At 41.4% G+C, this 16046-nt stretch overlaps 6 protein-coding genes across 11 annotated transcripts; 3 read left to right on the plus strand and 3 right to left on the minus strand.

Annotated features, from left to right (window-relative positions):
- The first annotated feature begins 13 nt into the window (after positions 1-13).
- On the plus strand, positions 14-3049 carry LOC110862850 (U3 small nucleolar RNA-interacting protein 2). Its single transcript, XM_022112058.2, has 6 exons — positions 14-406; positions 480-615; positions 694-1005; positions 1208-1536; positions 1611-1750; positions 1817-3049. Exons 1-6 carry the CDS (start codon positions 277-279, stop codon positions 2597-2599), a joined length of 1830 nt encoding a protein of 609 aa, XP_021967750.1. The 5' UTR covers positions 14-276; the 3' UTR covers positions 2600-3049.
- On the minus strand, positions 2687-5689 carry LOC110862851 (phosphatidylserine lipase ABHD16A). 2 transcript variants are annotated; one of them, XM_022112059.2, is made up of 10 exons: positions 5541-5689; positions 5354-5453; positions 4814-5281; positions 4647-4747; positions 4510-4548; positions 4247-4391; positions 4012-4176; positions 3858-3930; positions 3440-3786; positions 2687-3371 (listed from the first exon to the last, which is right to left on the minus strand). In XM_022112059.2, the coding sequence occupies exons 2-10, from the start codon at positions 5426-5428 to the stop codon at positions 3252-3254; spliced, it is 1533 nt and encodes a 510-aa protein (XP_021967751.1). In that variant the 5' UTR covers positions 5429-5453; positions 5541-5689; the 3' UTR covers positions 2687-3251. The 2 variants fall into 2 exon arrangements, with proteins under 2 accessions (XP_021967751.1, XP_021967752.1); XM_022112060.2 differs by lacking the exon at positions 4510-4548.
- A 20-nt stretch (positions 5690-5709) lies between these two features.
- LOC110862852 lies at positions 5710-7524 on the plus strand. 4 transcript variants are annotated; one of them, XM_022112064.2, is made up of 5 exons: positions 5710-5840; positions 6054-6138; positions 6204-6329; positions 6402-6567; positions 6639-7524. In XM_022112064.2, exons 2-5 carry the CDS (start codon positions 6069-6071, stop codon positions 7501-7503), a joined length of 1227 nt encoding a protein of 408 aa, XP_021967756.1. In that variant the 5' UTR covers positions 5710-5840; positions 6054-6068; the 3' UTR covers positions 7504-7524. The 4 variants fall into 4 exon arrangements, with proteins under 4 accessions (XP_021967756.1, XP_021967755.1, XP_021967754.1 ...); XM_022112063.2 differs by having other exon boundaries at positions 5739-5873; XM_022112062.2 differs by having other exon boundaries at positions 5754-5886.
- A 157-nt stretch (positions 7525-7681) lies between these two features.
- LOC110862859 (group XIIA secretory phospholipase A2) lies at positions 7682-9592 on the plus strand. Its single transcript, XM_022112070.2, has 4 exons — positions 7682-8136; positions 8331-8508; positions 8587-9290; positions 9367-9592. Exons 1-3 carry the CDS (start codon positions 7807-7809, stop codon positions 8715-8717), a joined length of 639 nt encoding a protein of 212 aa, XP_021967762.1. The 5' UTR covers positions 7682-7806; the 3' UTR covers positions 8718-9290; positions 9367-9592.
- Position 9593: 1 nt separating this feature from the next.
- On the minus strand, positions 9594-10148 carry LOC110862861 (dynein light chain 4, axonemal-like). Its single transcript, XM_022112074.2, has 2 exons — positions 10008-10148; positions 9594-9941 (listed from the first exon to the last, which is right to left on the minus strand). Exons 1-2 carry the CDS (start codon positions 10077-10079, stop codon positions 9693-9695), a joined length of 321 nt encoding a protein of 106 aa, XP_021967766.1. The 5' UTR covers positions 10080-10148; the 3' UTR covers positions 9594-9692.
- Positions 10149-10167: 19 nt separating this feature from the next.
- Positions 10168-12898, minus strand: LOC110862860 (zinc finger protein 277). Of its 2 annotated transcripts, none has more exons than XM_022112071.2 (9): positions 12701-12898; positions 12190-12542; positions 11826-12114; positions 11560-11762; positions 11321-11483; positions 10872-11057; positions 10631-10788; positions 10437-10560; positions 10168-10373 (listed from the first exon to the last, which is right to left on the minus strand). In XM_022112071.2, the coding sequence occupies exons 2-9, from the start codon at positions 12513-12515 to the stop codon at positions 10233-10235; spliced, it is 1590 nt and encodes a 529-aa protein (XP_021967763.1). In that variant the 5' UTR covers positions 12516-12542; positions 12701-12898; the 3' UTR covers positions 10168-10232. The 2 variants fall into 2 exon arrangements, with proteins under 2 accessions (XP_021967763.1, XP_021967764.1); XM_022112072.2 differs by having other exon boundaries at positions 12636-12898.
- Between the last annotated feature and the right edge of the window lie 3148 nt (positions 12899-16046).

The raw sequence follows: 16046 nt of genomic DNA on the forward strand, positions 1-16046 counted from the left end.
ATGCGAGAACCGCACGTGTAAATATTTTTAGGAAAAATAAGTTTTTCGATAATCTAGGGCCCCTAGCTATCCGGAAATTTAAATAATTTATATCTGCACGTGTTGACAAGCATTGGTGTTATCTTTCAGTGTACAAGTTATTTAAGTTTGCAGGAAGAGTAGATTGATTGGAATTTTGTGAAGTGTTCAATACTTTTCATTTTCATATTTCTTCGGAAAGTGTTTTAAGCGGTGAAGAGGATCAGTGATAAGTGACATTTTTTGAACAGAGTGACCATGTCCTTCTTTATCAGGAAAAAGTCTAAAAACCTTAACCTCACAAAAACTGCCGGAGGTGGGGATGGAAATAATCGACTGAAAAACAAGGATTATAAACCACGACCGACAAATAGAAAGAAACCTTTAGGTAAGCTGGCGGGATGAGAGCTTATCATGTCTACTTTGTTACATGTTACTTTACCCTTTACTATTTTGAACAGGAGGAAAGCGAAAGAAAGGCACCTTCCTTCAAGAGCCTGAAAAACGACCCCGGTTTGATAAAGATGAAGAAATTGAGAGCAGTAGTTCCGAAGATGAAGAAGTTTTGGAAGATAATCTTAACCACAAGGGAAAGCGGTACGTGTTTAAATGTTGCCATAATTAGTGAATAATAATTAATTCGTGATGATTAATTATTGAATCAACTGAATACAGATCCGATGACGATGAAGACCTTTCTCACGACGAGAATTATGACGACACGGGTGAAACTGCACAAGAGAAGAAACTCCGCCTCGCCAAACTGTACCTGGAGGAGATTCAGAAGCAGGAGAAGAGGAGGAGGCAACACAACGACGAAGATGGCGGAGGTGACGACGACGACGATGACGACACTTCTGCCATCGCGTCAAAACTGAAGGAGGACGTTTTAGAAGCGGAGGGACGCCTGCGGAGAGAAGTTGCAGACCAGATTGAGCCAGACCTTGAAAATATCTCTGTTCTGACGTGCTCAAAATATTTAAAGAGGTTAGACTTCAAAGTTTTGTAATGGGAATATTTAATTAGATTAATTTTAGATTAATTTAGATTAGATTAGATTAATTTTCTATTCGGGGTTTCAGTACGTAATTTTTAGGAATTGATTATTCGAAATTTCTACATTTTGACATTTATTTGTTCCAATTAGGAAATCTTTAGCTAATTTCTCTAATAATTTGCATTCTCGCAGGTCTGTAACGTGCCTCTGCATCACGGAGGATGATCGCTACATATTTTCATGTTCCAAGGACGGTCACATATTCAAATGGGACGTCTTAGAGAAGCGGAAAGTGGGCCTAATCAAACGGAAAGAAGTCCTCAGCAAGAAACAGAAGAAGAAAAATAAGGCCAACAACAAGTCAAACTCTGAACCGGATACGGATCCAAATGCGACCCACACTTCAGCCATTTCCGCCCTCGCTGTGACCAGTGACGGCAAATTCTTAGCGAGTGGGGATCACGATGGAAAAATCGTCATTTGGGGGGCGGACGATTTGAAGAGGATTCACGTCTTTACGGGTAACTTAGCATTCAGCACAAGTAAGCAGAAGCTGAGATGATGAGGTGAATAATTATAATAAATATGACGACAGGCCATCGTGGTGGGATTCGAGGTCTCACCTTCCGTAAGAAGAAGCACACCCTCTACTCCTGTTCGGACGATAGGTCGGTTCGTATCTGGGATTTGGATGCGATGGGTTATGTCGAGTCGCTATTTGGACATCAGGATGCGGTAAGTGCACCTCTCCATGATCGTGTTCACGGCAAAATCGATGTCAACTTTGTTTTTTACCAACAGGTCACCTGCATCGACTCGCTCACTCGAGAACGCGTCGTCACGGGTGGTGGTCGGGACGGCACGGTGCGCGTCTGGAAGATCGTGGAAGAGTCTCAACTCGTCTACAATGGCCACCCCAATGGCAACATTGACTGCGTGAAACTTATCAATGAAGAAAACTTCGTCTCTGCCGGCGACGATGGCACCATTTCGACGTGGAACGTGAACCGAAAGAAGCCTCTCCACGTCACCACAAACGCACACGGCACGTACAAGTCGTTTCCTGGGTGTGAAATTGACACTCCGCGTTGGGTGAGCGCTCTCACGGCATGGACGAACACGGACCTCGTCGCGTCAGGCAGTTGTGACGGAGTTGTGAGGTTTTGGAGAGCCGGGGAGCGATTCAAATCCTTGGTGGGGGGCGTGACGGTGGACGTGGAGGGCTGGGTGAATGCGATGGAGTTTTCCAGCGGGACGGAGACGACGGCGGCTGGGATGGAGAAAAAGGGCAAGTTCTTGGTCGTCGGGACGGGGAAGGAGAATCGGCTGGGGAGATGGTTTCCGGATTGTAAAGCGGGCAAGAATTCAGTGGTGATTATTCCCTTGAAGTATAAAAAGAAGGGTGAAGAAAGCGAAAAGAAGTGTGTTGTTGACATTGTCGACTTGGGTCAAAGATCAACATCGGCCGACACGGGGACGATTATTCAGAATGGTGTGAAAGATGAGGAGGACGACATGAGTGAACGCAGTGCCAGTGTTCTTGGTGACCAACCGCACGACTTTTTCACAATTTTTGATAAATAACTATTCATTTTTAAATAGTTAGATACATACATAGGTAATTTAATTATGTAAATTTTACAAATGAGGAAATTATTTCTATAAATAAAACGCAATAAAGATAGAATTTATTATTCCTAAAGTTAAAATTGTTTAATTCTTCGAGAGACAAAACGGTGCACTTTTTTTTACATGAAATTAATTACGTACTTATTCCCTACTTTTTGTTATACTCGTTAAAATTATGGGGTCGATTAATTAGTGTAATCAATAATTGGTAATAATTATAATTATGTAGGAATTAATCACGACTCACAAATACACAAATTAACTATGACTTAATTAAACGGCTCAGTAAATTAGTTTATCATAACTTTTTTCAAGTTTGTGACTGACTTTGGATTTTGCATGGATTAGGAACACATATAAATTAAATAAACTTACTTCTCATACATATGTGCACATTTGGCTCATCGAAAGAGTACCTACACGAAAATGTCCTTTAAACAGTACATGGATTAAGATTAAACATTTTCTCGATCAATTTCCTAATTAATTCTATAATTTTCGCACTGCGAATAAACTTACGAAGAGTTTTCACAGATAGGATTTAGTAGTAAAAATATCAATAATTGGTTGGGCTGGGCAAAAATTCGCTAATTGTACGCAATTAATTCTATTTAGTCGACGACGACGAGCCTCTCGGGCGGGACTCTCCGGACCACGGGAGGATGAAAAGGTCTCCCGGAAGAGGAGTGCAGTGGGTAGATTTGAAATCGGTCAAGATCTTCTCGGCCTTAAAAAAGAAGCAAAATTTGATAAATTGACACATGAAATTTTAGAAGACAGTTTAAATAAACTCACAATTTGCAAAATTAGCGTGGCTTTCTCTAGACTACTCAAATTCTCTGTCTTTTCTGGAATGGAAACTTCGCTACGTTCCAGAGCCGCACGGGTGGAGACGTCCTTGACATGTGGCTGGTTCAACCACCCGCGAAGGGCTCGCTCTGACTCTTCATTGTCCAGGAGGAAGGGGTACCTCTGGCGGAGGATGTCCATCAGGAGATAATTCCCCCGGTTGGCGGGGAGGGATGAGGGGGGATCGGCAATGATCTCGTCCTCCGTTCGTCGTATAAGCCGGACCGGACCGGCGTACGATCTCATCTCCTTGCTGACCCGGAGATCGACATGGTACCGGATCGTGGCACGAACTATGACCAAAAATGCGTGAATGTCAATGAATGACACTGATTAATATGGTGATAAGGTTAACTCAACTAACCCACAGTTGAGAGAAATGCAGGCATTCGAGGAAGTGCGAGGGGCAGGAGATCGTCAAAAGTGGCATCGAGCACCTGTGAAGCCAAATGATAATTGTAAAAAACTCTTTTTATTAATTACGGATAATTATGAAAAGTGGAAAATTCTGGACCCACCAGGCCCTTCACATTGGGATGTTGGGCGGCAAGATAGGTGGCCGGAAAGCCGCCGATGCTCCAGCCGTAGAGTACAATGTCCTCTTCCCTGAACCCCAATTCTTTGGTGGCATACTCGAACACTGCTTCAGCAGCGTTTAGTTCGTAGAGTGGGTAAGGGGTTCCCTAGAGAAATAAGAAAATGTATAATAAGGGTCAAATTTCGCATAACGAAGCGTGTGAAAAGCCAACGTACCGATGACCCCCCAAATCCAGGGTGATTCCACCCTAAAACAGAATACCCTTCGGCAATTGGGGTCCCTGCCATTCCAATCTCGTAGAAGCCGGCGTTTCCTTCACAGCAGATGACTAACGTCTTTCCAATCGTCGTGTTTGCCTCCCTGCGTGATTATTACGACACAAATTAATAAGCCATATGAAAATTGAGGACTAAAACTAATTTGAAATCATGTCTGGAATAAATATTTATGTCATGCTCAAGCAGATAATATTTCGTACTTCATGATCGAGACAAAATTCGTTCTTTCCGCCGGAATCCTGACGATAAGCAGTGTGGGTAAGTGTTGAGTATAAGTTTAAAGATTGAACCACAACCATAATTGATTATCAATAACTAAATGTGCATTAGTAATTACCTTCGCCTGTCAAAAAACATTGCGTCCAGATAATAGCCGTCAGAGGACACGATTTTGGTGCGCACACCTTTCTGCAAGAGGACGAGTTTTCCCCGGGCGTCCTACAATGCATACTTGTGTTAAATTGTGGAAAATGGTTATCCATCAAGTAAAAATTAATTACCAACCTCAAGATAAGTGCGTAGCATCGGCCCCACCAACAGTCCCGGATAGATGAGTCGGATTCCAAACGTGTGCGCCACCACCCAACCGAGCAACCAGCAAGGTGTGTACTTCTTGACGGCATTTCCACGTTCTGAGGCGACCAAGTCTTGTCGGGCGAGTCGGGATAATTTTGTGGAGGTGAAACCAACAGGCCAGCCCTTGAACTCGAAATCGTATCGTCGCAGGGCTTCCATGTTCTCTGTGTTTGGCTCTGTCCTTGCTCTCCGAAATACCTGAAGAAACGTTAAGAACGTCGGGTTGAAGTATCGTCCCGTAGCCCGGATGGCGTATGACGACGCGAGAAAGAGTGATAAGTAGAGGATGTACTGAAGTTTGCGGTGCCACACGGAATAAACCATGCCTGCTGGAAATAGATAGCTGATCGCAAAGTCGCCACACTGTTCAGCCAAATTCGTCGAGTAGATTTGACTCTAATAAATTAGATAAGGCCATAGATAAGTAAGTAAACATGATAAAAAATAAGGAGTGAATTAAGTACTTACACTGCCGTCAAGACTTGATCGTAAATACATGCGGTAGAGACGAGGCGCAAATATGCAGGCGATCATGGTGGCCATGATTGATAAGGTGTTAATTAGTTACCTGAAATATTAACGAGTGACGACGACGAGTTCAGCAATGGTTTCATTTTTCATTACTAAATAAAATTAGTAAATCATAAATACTTACGTACGACCACGACGGACGACGGGGGATTGGATTATTTGGATTTGACGAGATTAAGCTTCTTATAATTTAATCTTGTTTTAAATATCCAATACGTATCCAATCCAATTAAAGATTTTATTGAGGAAGAGAAATTATGAATTGCAAAATTAAAATCGATTGGAATGACTGTGAATGTTTTTCTTCCCCGGTTTTTCGCGATGGGCTACTCGCGATATTCGCCAATGAGTGAATAATGGAATTTGACGTTGACGTGAGACGACTTGGACACGTCAGTCGTTGCCGCCGACTTGAAGACGACAGGTTTTCTTTTCTTCTAATAAAGCAATACAATATGTAATTACATAATGTAATTCAACAATTGTAATTTAATTAATTAATTGCTCAAGTTTTGAAACTTTCAAATTTGCTTATTAAACCTTTATGCATAATGTATTAAACTTTTCAGACGAAATAAGAAAATCGGTTGTAAATTTAGTTAATTATTGCAATTCTTGTATTTGGCAATTTTTACAGTAAACGGATGTCACGATGTCATTTTCTCCAGATGAGCACGAGTCAACCTCCACTCAAGATGATTTCAATCTGAGCCCGGATACAGGTGAAATTTTAATTAATTCAAAACTATTTAAATGTGTGTATTAATTGATCCAATTTGATTAACAGTTATCAAATTCATCCACCGAGTTAAATCCATGCCCGTTTTGTACAACCAGGATCACGAACACTTTCGAAACGTTGCTATCAAGCAAAAAGCTTGGGCCGAGATTTCAAAAGAGTTTGGAAAAAGCGGTATGAAAAATACGACATTTAAATTTTGCATTTACATTTTTTTAGAAAATTTATCTGTATGAAATTTTATAGAGAAATGGTGCCTAAAAAAATGGATCAGTCTTCGCGATTATTTCGTCAAAAGGAAGAAACGACTTCGTTCCAATTTCGGTGCTTCATTCCGGCCGTGGATTTATTATGACGAATTAAGCTTCCTCAATGTGATTTACGGTCATGACCAGCTCGATTATTACCCACCGTAGGACTAATACATACATTTCGATACTAATTCATCATGATAAGTACTAATTTGTGACCATTTTTTGGTAGAAATGCTACCGATTCTGTCCACCAGGAAGAAGATACATCTGGCTACTTCCTTTATCAAAAAGAAGACGACTCTTTCGAGCCGGAAATGATCAATTCTGGTGATGGTGGTGAACATGTCGAAGAAGATAGCAACGCCATGTATCTCGACCAAAAACTCGAAATTAATCATGACAATGAACAAGCACAAAATAGTGATGATGACGATGATGAAAATTATAGCTTTGTCCAACCACAAGTCGAGATAAGCCAAGAAATTGAAGATGACGACGAAGACGACGACGTAATGCAACCAAATACTCGTCGTTCTTCCAATCGTATCCACTTGCATGGTAGTACAACAATTGAGCTCCGCCCAGCCGCGTCACACCACCGTCGACGTCCTCCACCAAACCAGAAATCGGCTGCTGATAGGGCGATTGTTATGCCAAGATTATCCTCGTCTTTAACTACTCGATCACCACCACAACAACAATTGGAAGATGCTCCTCCGATGAGCTCTTTTGCGACGGGACAAAAGAGAATCCTGACCACATCAGATCCGGACCCATCATCATCTAGACCTTATCTGATCAAACGGACAAAGAAAGTCCACCCTCAGCAGGTCATCGAAGTTGAAGATGACGACCACGACCAAGAAGATGACGCGATGACTCCGATCGGAAATGGTCACCCATCAGTCCATCCGCATTCGCTGGCATCCATCCCTCATATGACTGACCCTTATGACCTCTTCTGCCTCTCGATTGCAGCACAGCTCAAGAAAATGCCTCGCGATAAAGCCATCTTGATGCAAATTGAAATTATGAATCTCTTGTATCAGTCCGAATTTAGTGAGAATAATAAGAATAACAGTGCAAATAAATAAAAGCAATATAATTTTTGGAAATTCGAGTTGCATCAAATTTTATTGGTCCTGTAACAAACTGTCATTGTATCATGTTATGAATTCTATGATGTTATCAAAATGATAACATATCAATCACTTGCATACAATTCAATGCAGCAAAATGAGACACGTGACGAGATTTGACTTGGATCAGTGGCAAAACTAACGCACATCATCTGTTCGTTGGTGCATCCTTTCACAGAGGCAGTAAATAAATAATAATAATTTTCTTGAAATTTTGAAGTTACAAACCTTTTGAGAGGATACTGCTCACCCAGAATAATGCCTAGTCGTCGCGGAGTAGGAGTGACTATTTTTCTTCTCTTTGGCGTCCCCTGTCTCGCCAGTGTCATGACTTCCGGTCGTGGCGATGAAGAAGAAGGAGGTGGTGTGATGGACCAGATGCGCTACTACTTGGGGCAGATGGCCAACCTGGCGACGGAAATGGGGAGTGGGGTGGAACGTTTGTCACGACATATAAGAACGGCGGAGGAATTTTTAGACGCCACGGTGGACGAAGATTGCTACTTTCAGTGCCCCCCAGGAACCGTGATGAAAGAGAGGAAGGGTCACGTCGCAAGTTCGAATGGGTGCGGATCATATGGGATTGAGGTAATTAATTACTTAATTGTTTGTCAAATGGGAATTCGTTTTGGCGAAACAAGTACAATTTGGAAAAGTTAATTATTTATGTGGTTAATTAATTGACTTGAAGAGGGATCAAGAAGATCGAAAATCTATCAATAAATTGTTTGTTCCCACTCAAAATAACGTATCAATTAACTATTTGTTTTGAATGTATTTAGGACTATTTAAGAGGAGATTATCTTCCCATGGACGAATTCGTGTCGTGCTGTAACGCTCATGACGTTTGTTACGAGACTTGTGGGACAGACAGGGATGAATGTGACCTCCGTTTTAAGAAATGTTTGTACTCGGAGTGCAGGTCGGTTCGGGATTCGGTGACCCATTTAAAGTATAAAGGTGAAGATAATTTATATTAACCGTAATGAATTGGTGATTAAAATGTCAGATCATAATTTTATTTAACGACGACAACAGGATGTCAAGTGGGGGCGAAATTGCTTTACACTGGAACCACCGCGATGGGATGTAAAGCGTTCCTGGAAGCGCAAAACAATGCTTGTGAATGTGTCCACAAGAAGACCACGGGCGACAAGAGAGAGTTTTAATAATTAATACAAATAATAATTATGTAAATATTTCCTCATCATTCATGAACCAGGCAGAGCTGACACTACTTTCGCCAAAATTATTATCTTTGATGTTATCAAATGCATTTCCTTCGGAACACTATACATACGTTCACTGAAGAACAGAAGAGGAGCAAAAAATTTCAAAAAACAACTACTTTGCATCCGTCCTTTCTTTACGATCTAAAAAACAATTACTGGGGAAGTTGCGATAAACTTTAAAAGGGAATTGCATGTACTTATCTGCCAAGCCGGCGTGTGACGAAGACTAGCACGACAATTATCGCACCCTAGAACCCATCGATTCTCGCCCATTTTTCTTCAACCAAATCACGGTTACCTTGTCGGCTTCTGGATCTTTGTCCACGTCCGGGACATTGAAGTACGGAACTTTCGGCATGTGTGTGTGCATCCGAAATACCTGAACCGCTTTCCCACCCGCAGCGGGTGGCGACGTGAAATAAGTACCCTGAAGTTTCAAATTTGGACAAGGTTATCATGTTGCCTGGGTCGTCGCGGCTTCAATCTTTCAAGCTGAGAGGGTTTTAGCAGGTTTGTGATTATGTATGCAGAATTTTTGGAAATTTTGAAAACATTCTTGCTGATTTTGTGAATTTTGTTATTGCAGCAATTCACCAACGCCGGAATAACCTTTACCTATTATGCGCTATTAACAAATTATTGATGTATTCCTTGACATTAACTTTAATTTCACTCGCTACTTTCTGCAGAGGGAGAACACCCTTCGTGTCATTGAAGAAATTCGTATTCAACGAGTTGTTGAAATCCAGGCGAGAAATCTTTAAAATCAAATTATGAACAGAAAAATAAATTGAATGACAATACAAACATAACTTTTTTGTAATTCGAACGCCTTTATTTTCTACCTCTGATTTGTACCACAATAATGAGATTGTTAAGCTTATCGAAAGATTATGGTTGGAATGGATAAGATTATGAATTTTTCCACACGAGTATCCCCAAATTTCCCATGAAGTACATGTACAGCATGTGTCGCTTCAGAAAAGTGACGTCAAATCCGAACGCTTCTCCAATGATGATGCTCCAGTGGGGGCCGTACACTCGGTCCATCTGCTCCTTCGCCATTTTACAAGCGAGCTGGATATCTTTCGAGTATCGTTCGATGAGGGACGTTAGCATCTCGATTATTTCGGGTTGAGTTTCTTCGGGCAGGTCGGACATCTAATAAGATAAGCCACATTGAAAATACCTTGATAAGAGATAATGATTAGATTTTCTATCACTCACGCGAACAAGTGGATATTTCTTGTCGTCTTCCTGTCCCGGTTTTGTTAAGGGCTGTTCGCCTCCGTCGTCCATCCTGGATAAGAAACTGGCAAGTCAAAAGGGTGCTAAACAAATCTCGAGTTTGATCGATAATCACTAATACGCATATTTATCCCTCGTATGAAAAAGAACAAGATTTATTTCTACTTCTCCCAATCGATATATTTGCTTAATTTTGTATTTTTATCATGAGCGTTTTAAATCTAATGGGTAATCAGCCTCAGGAAAGGTGTCGTCCATCCGTAATTCTTCTGCAGTTGGGAGATACGGTGATCTCGATATTTTTGGCAAATCTTCCGGAATTACGATTCGGCTTTGATTTTGTTCCTAAAATTATGAAATTATTATTAGGAATTTTGCATGTAAATTTTGATCAATATCAATTCGTACCGATAATGAGTTGGAAGCATCTTCTTGTCGTTGCTTGTCATCGTCACAGTCATTGCCCAATTCCATATCCTTGTTATCGAGGAGGACGAGAAATTGGTCGTTTTCATATGTGGGGAAATAGTACCTGGAGAAATATAGGTGGTTTTTATTACCAATTTTTTATTTTAACCAAAAAATTATTGAAAATGTCGTACTCTGGCTGATTCCAAACTTTTTCTGGAGGAAATTCCTCACATTTGTGAAAATGTTGTCCAATGTGCTCAACGAGTGAAGTCTTTTCGAGAAACTTTTTCTCACAGTAGAAACACACGAAGAGAAAGACTGTTCTCCTGATAAAATTGACCACCTTGACCTGTACACACATTCAATTGCTAGTTAATCAACAATTAGAAAACGTAGCAGCTATATAGGAAATTTTAAAAAAAGAACTCTTACTTTCTGATAAAAATCAAGGTTTTCTGTAATCTGGGTAAAATCCATGCCGTGGGAGGTTTTCATATGGCTCAGAATCTGGTCGAAATTCGGAGCCTGTTCAGAGCAAAGGAGACAGACGATGTTTTCAGTCTCCTCTGCGGCTTCAGTCCAGTCCTCCTCGGTCCGTTCGTCCTCTGGGTCTTCCTCCTTCACAAATTGGTACATAGTTAATTATGTTACAATTAATGGAGGTCTCCCAGCTCTCCTTCACTTTCCAAATTGCCTACGCATTTTCTACTCGTCGGATGCAAATCTCTCCGCCAAAAGTGAGCAGTGGGAGATCGTGTCATTTGCAAATGTGATATTAATTAAGCTTGTGATCGATTGACACTAATTTGGTCAAAATCCGAGAGCATGCGCTGGGAGACCTCGATTGTTAGCATAACTCAAAATTTAATTGATGTCCATACTTCCAACATTTTCCAGTCTTTTCCAGGCTCCAAATAGTTGATAATGTAGTACCGATTATACTCTGGGTTGTTAGAATTGAGCCGTTTGTGACCCTTTTTGCGCATGTGGTCTCTCAAAATGGTCTTGTCCTTGAAGACTTTTTCGCACTGGAGGCAAATGAGGCTATTACATGGGATTAAGTAAATTAATAAAATCCAAGATAAAATAACGTTAAGATAAACACATGTCTGTCAATTACTTGTTGAGCTTGGTGGCAATAAGTTCGAGGAACTCCTCAACGAAGATGGCATTATCTGGTTTGCCGATCCTAAAGCTGTGATCGGTCGTCATATGGGCGAAAAGTGCGGAACGATTTCCGGTGAAGATTTCCCGACAGAAGAAACACTGACGGGAAAAATCTGTCTGCTCTCGTTCTTGACGATTCACTTCCAGCACGGTTTCCTTAATTAAATTAGTTACGAGTTAATTGGTAATTTTAATTAATTGATTATTTTGTGTACTTACTATGCGAGAATTCCATAATTTGTTGCGTAACTGCTTGTCTTCCGGGAGCGCGGGGGTTAACATGAAATAGGTCGGCTTATCAGATGGCGATAAGGCTATATCAGCGGATGGAGGCGGAGGTGGGTCATCTTGATCAGCTATGGATGCATCTTCTTGGCCGAGCGGAGTCGATTTCCGTTTTCGAGGTCTCGGAGCTTCTGGAGGTGAAGGTAAATCGTCCATGATGAATCCCACACAGAAATCGGAAACTTGACCCGATTCGAATTTACTTCTCCAGTAAAGTATGTATCTTTAAAGATGATAAGAATCGAGATAAGCGCTTAAATCGACACAGAATAAGTATAAAATTAATTGGGTAATTTACTTGTGCAAATTGGCAATTTTGTCGACATCATCGATAACAAAGTGGTGTTGGGTGAGGAGGTGAGCGAGGAAGGTGTCCTTCGCTGGCTTATCAGCAAGACAACAACTGCTTATCGTGGGGTCATCACAGCCAGAGAAAAGACAGGGCGTTGTGGCGGTCTCGCCCAGAACGAGGTTCGATGGAAGAATCTTTTTCGAATTTTTGGGTTTCGACAAAGGTCTGCGTGAGTACAAAGGGTCCGAAGTGGAGGGGATGACACGAACCTCGTCCACATGCAGGTCAGTTTCGAGTGCAAAGTTGAGAGCTTCCAGAATTGGATCGTTCATTGTGAATCAAAATTTGGGATTGATGAGCTGGAAGATATATTAAGAATTGTTGAATTAATTAAGAGGTATTTAATTATGTTGAATTAAATTAGTTGCACAGATTACAGATAAATAACTCACAATGAATATTAGACTTGATAACGAACAAGGAAGAACAAATCAAATGACAGTTTTACTTTGCTAACCTTGAAATTTGCAATATGATCAGGCTGAGTTTTAGTTTTCTTTGGTATGAAGATTTCGAGATAACCCCGATAAGAAGTTATCAATCAACTGACTAGTTAATTTTATTATCAACAGTAACTTATTTTAATTCAAGTTAATAAGTTAACAAAAATATTGGCTGGGCACAAAAATCAGCCGGTATTCGAGTTTAGATTTTGTGCCAAAAGTTTCGCTGAATTCTAATCTGTGGCTGAATCGAACTGCAATGCAATATTGCATGTAAAATATTCTTCTTCTATTGCAATTAAACGCATTTTACATTTACATTTTTAATAGTAAATAAATTGATAAGTGGTTATCATTTTGAATATAATTTTTATTTAACGCTCTCCTTCTTCTACTGGAGAACACTTTGGCTTGTCGAGCTTGTCTTCTTGGTCGGTGAAATCGTGCAAACAGTACGCCTGGCCCCCCAAAGTGTCGTGAGCATTGTCAATTTTGTTATTCGACGTGGTCCTCATCGATGGAGACGATGACTTTAGCGATTGACCAGGGTCAGTCGAATCGACCCAAATTGTGCCAGACCGTTTTTTCCTGCAGAACAAATTAATTGATAAAATAAGTTCTTTTTTGTAAGAAATAAAAGTAAAATTGATAGCTGCTTGGCCCACCTGGAAGCAGGCTGATAAGGCGAGCGCTTATCAGTGGACGTCGCCGAAGTCCGGTCCAACCAAACTGGGCACGAAGAAATGGTCCCGGTCGCAGCGACACAAAAATCCACATTTGTCTGGATGTCAGAAATGTAGGCGAAATTGGGGAGGATAAAGCTGTAAAGGGGGAGGAGTGAGGGGGAGGGTTCTATCCTGTGGAGAGACAAGATAAGACCCTATCATTACTTGTGGGCTTAATTAAGGAATTGTCTCAATTTGCCTCCTCTCATTCCTATTGACAATCTGGCTACAAGTTATGCTTGCGATTATATTTAACATTTCGAAATTTCGCCCACTGGAAATAAGTATGAATTACGGACTTCATGACCTTATCAAGGCTTATCAAATTAGGCTATCAATCAAGGTAGTGAGGTCGTCGAAGTTTCGGTCTTTACACACATGTCTCAACTTGCCTCATTTTCACTGCTTACATGTATGGCAAATAACTGCGTCTCAATTTTCTTCCTACCCAATCATTACTTGGAACTGGTGCATGGTGCAAGTCTCATATAAAAAAGACCATGGCTCATGGCTTATCCAATTCCAGGAAACTTACCACTTTTCCCAAATCGATTTTGTAAACAGTTCCATCATCAGGACGGCAAAGTGGTGGTGGTCGTTCGTGAATTTGAAATCTTGCCAACAATATGAATGCGTATTCAGAAACATTTTCCAACTGTTAAAAACAATTAAAAATTTCCACAAAATAAAAAATAAATTCAAACTCAACCTCAATCATCGCCTCGTCTCGATCAAAATCTCATAGTTTTTGTGTCCCTGCTCCTCAGGAATTTTAAGGAGAACCTTTCTCCCAGGTAGAATCTGATACCCATTTATCTGCAACGATAAGAGAATAAGTTATGATAAGCACACTTACACATTATCATTGATAAGCCCATGCACCTTTTTAATGGGGCTTTCACAGTCGTTGTCGTCTTCTTCTTCACCTCTTTTCTCGACGAGATGTTCGAAAGCGTGTGGTTCTGCTCTGGCGAGGCATTTTCCCAGAGCGGAGACTATTCTGGGATAGACTTCGGGTTCCGGGGGGGACACGCCGTAGAAGAAATCCTCCCTCGTGAAGGTCGCGAAGGCGTCGAAACTCGTGGCGAAAAAGGAGATCGGAACGTAAAGTTGGGAACAAGTTCGGAGCATTATTTCCTTCGTGAGGTTCAGCAACTTGTTCATTTGGTGGAGAGATTTTAATCTGGAATTAATTATGGGTTAATTGATAATTGAGTCATTAGCAGATATTTATATGAAAAATCGCAGACATATTTTCCAGCAAACGTTAATTTTTGGGAATAATAATTTATGTAAATAATAATTTAGTTTGCGAAATAAATTATTATTTTGTAATTGAAAGCTAAAAATTAATTTCTCTGTATTTCAACTTCTTTACATGTAAAATTGTAGCAGTGTATATAAATTCAAAAACAAAATTCCATTTGTTCGAAAAAACATGTAGAATAGTTAAGCAACAATTGTCAATAGCGTACCTTTCTTGAAAAATAAGGTCGAACTGCTTGACCGTATAGCGTCTGAGCTGGTCTGTGAAGATGGCTTCCGTGAGAGATCTCGAGCATTGGTTATTTTCCGGAGAGAGCCAGAATTTTTGCACCGTGTGGCGTGTGAGGGGGCCGTTGGGGCCGTTGGGGGTGCAGGAGTCCTCCTCCGGTGGGGGCGTAGTTCCCTCCTCGACGTCTTTCTGGTCTGGCGTCGTGGTCATCGGGACTCTGACAATCGGAATCCATTCTTCTTCCTCTTCTTCCGAAGATGACTCCGGTTTTGGAGTTGATGTCGTCGTCTTAAGCGAGTATTTTCTCGGTTTTATCGGAATCCAAACTTCCGGGCGTGGCAGTTTTGGAGTCGGTGTTGTAGTTGTGGTAAGTTTTTTCTTGGGTTTGATCGGGATCCAGGCCTCTGCTGGGAGTGGGGTGCCCGGTTTCGGACTGGGTGTCGTAGTCGCAGGGAGCTTTTTCTTGGGTTTAATCGGGATCCAGACTGCTGGGCCGGTGGTATTCTGATTTCTCGGACTTTTGGAATGTTTCGGTTTTACAGGGATCCAGCCGGAAAGATGTGGTCGTGCCGATTTCGGAGTCGTCGTGTAGAGTTTTGGTTTTACGGGGATCCACTCTTCCTCTACAGGCGGGTGGGTGGTTGTGGTGGCAATTTTTGGTTTAGTCGTCGTTGTTGTGTAACGCTTTGGTTTGACGGGAATCCAAATCGGTGGCTTTGACCGGGGGGTCGTCGTTCTTGGCGTCGTCGTCGTTGCGCGAAGATCTATGTAAATTTTGTCCTTCTTTGGTTTCCTTTTGTGGACAAGATCGATATAAATTTTTTCCTTTGACGGTTTCCTCTTGTTGTCCAGATCTATGTAAATCTTGTTTCTCGTCCTGGTTGTCGTTGTCCTCGTGGGATGCAGTGTTGGCGGGGGTTGAGTTGTTGAAGTGACAGTTTCATCGTCATCTTGTTCATTCAGATCGATGTAGATTTTGTTTTCCGGAGTGGGCGTAGTTTCTGGGGTGACGTCTTCCTCCTCCTGAGTCGTTGTCGACGTTGTTGAACTGACATCTTCGTCGTCGTCATCCAAGTCGATGTAGATTTTATTGTCGTCGAGGTCAGACGTTGGCGTTGTCGCATTCGTGTCGTCTGGCGT

The sequence above is a fragment of the Folsomia candida genome, unplaced genomic scaffold (assembly GCF_002217175.1).
Source record: "Folsomia candida strain VU population unplaced genomic scaffold, ASM221717v1 Fcan01_Sc073, whole genome shotgun sequence".
In the NCBI taxonomy this organism is placed as follows: domain Eukaryota; kingdom Metazoa; phylum Arthropoda; class Collembola; order Entomobryomorpha; family Isotomidae; genus Folsomia; species Folsomia candida.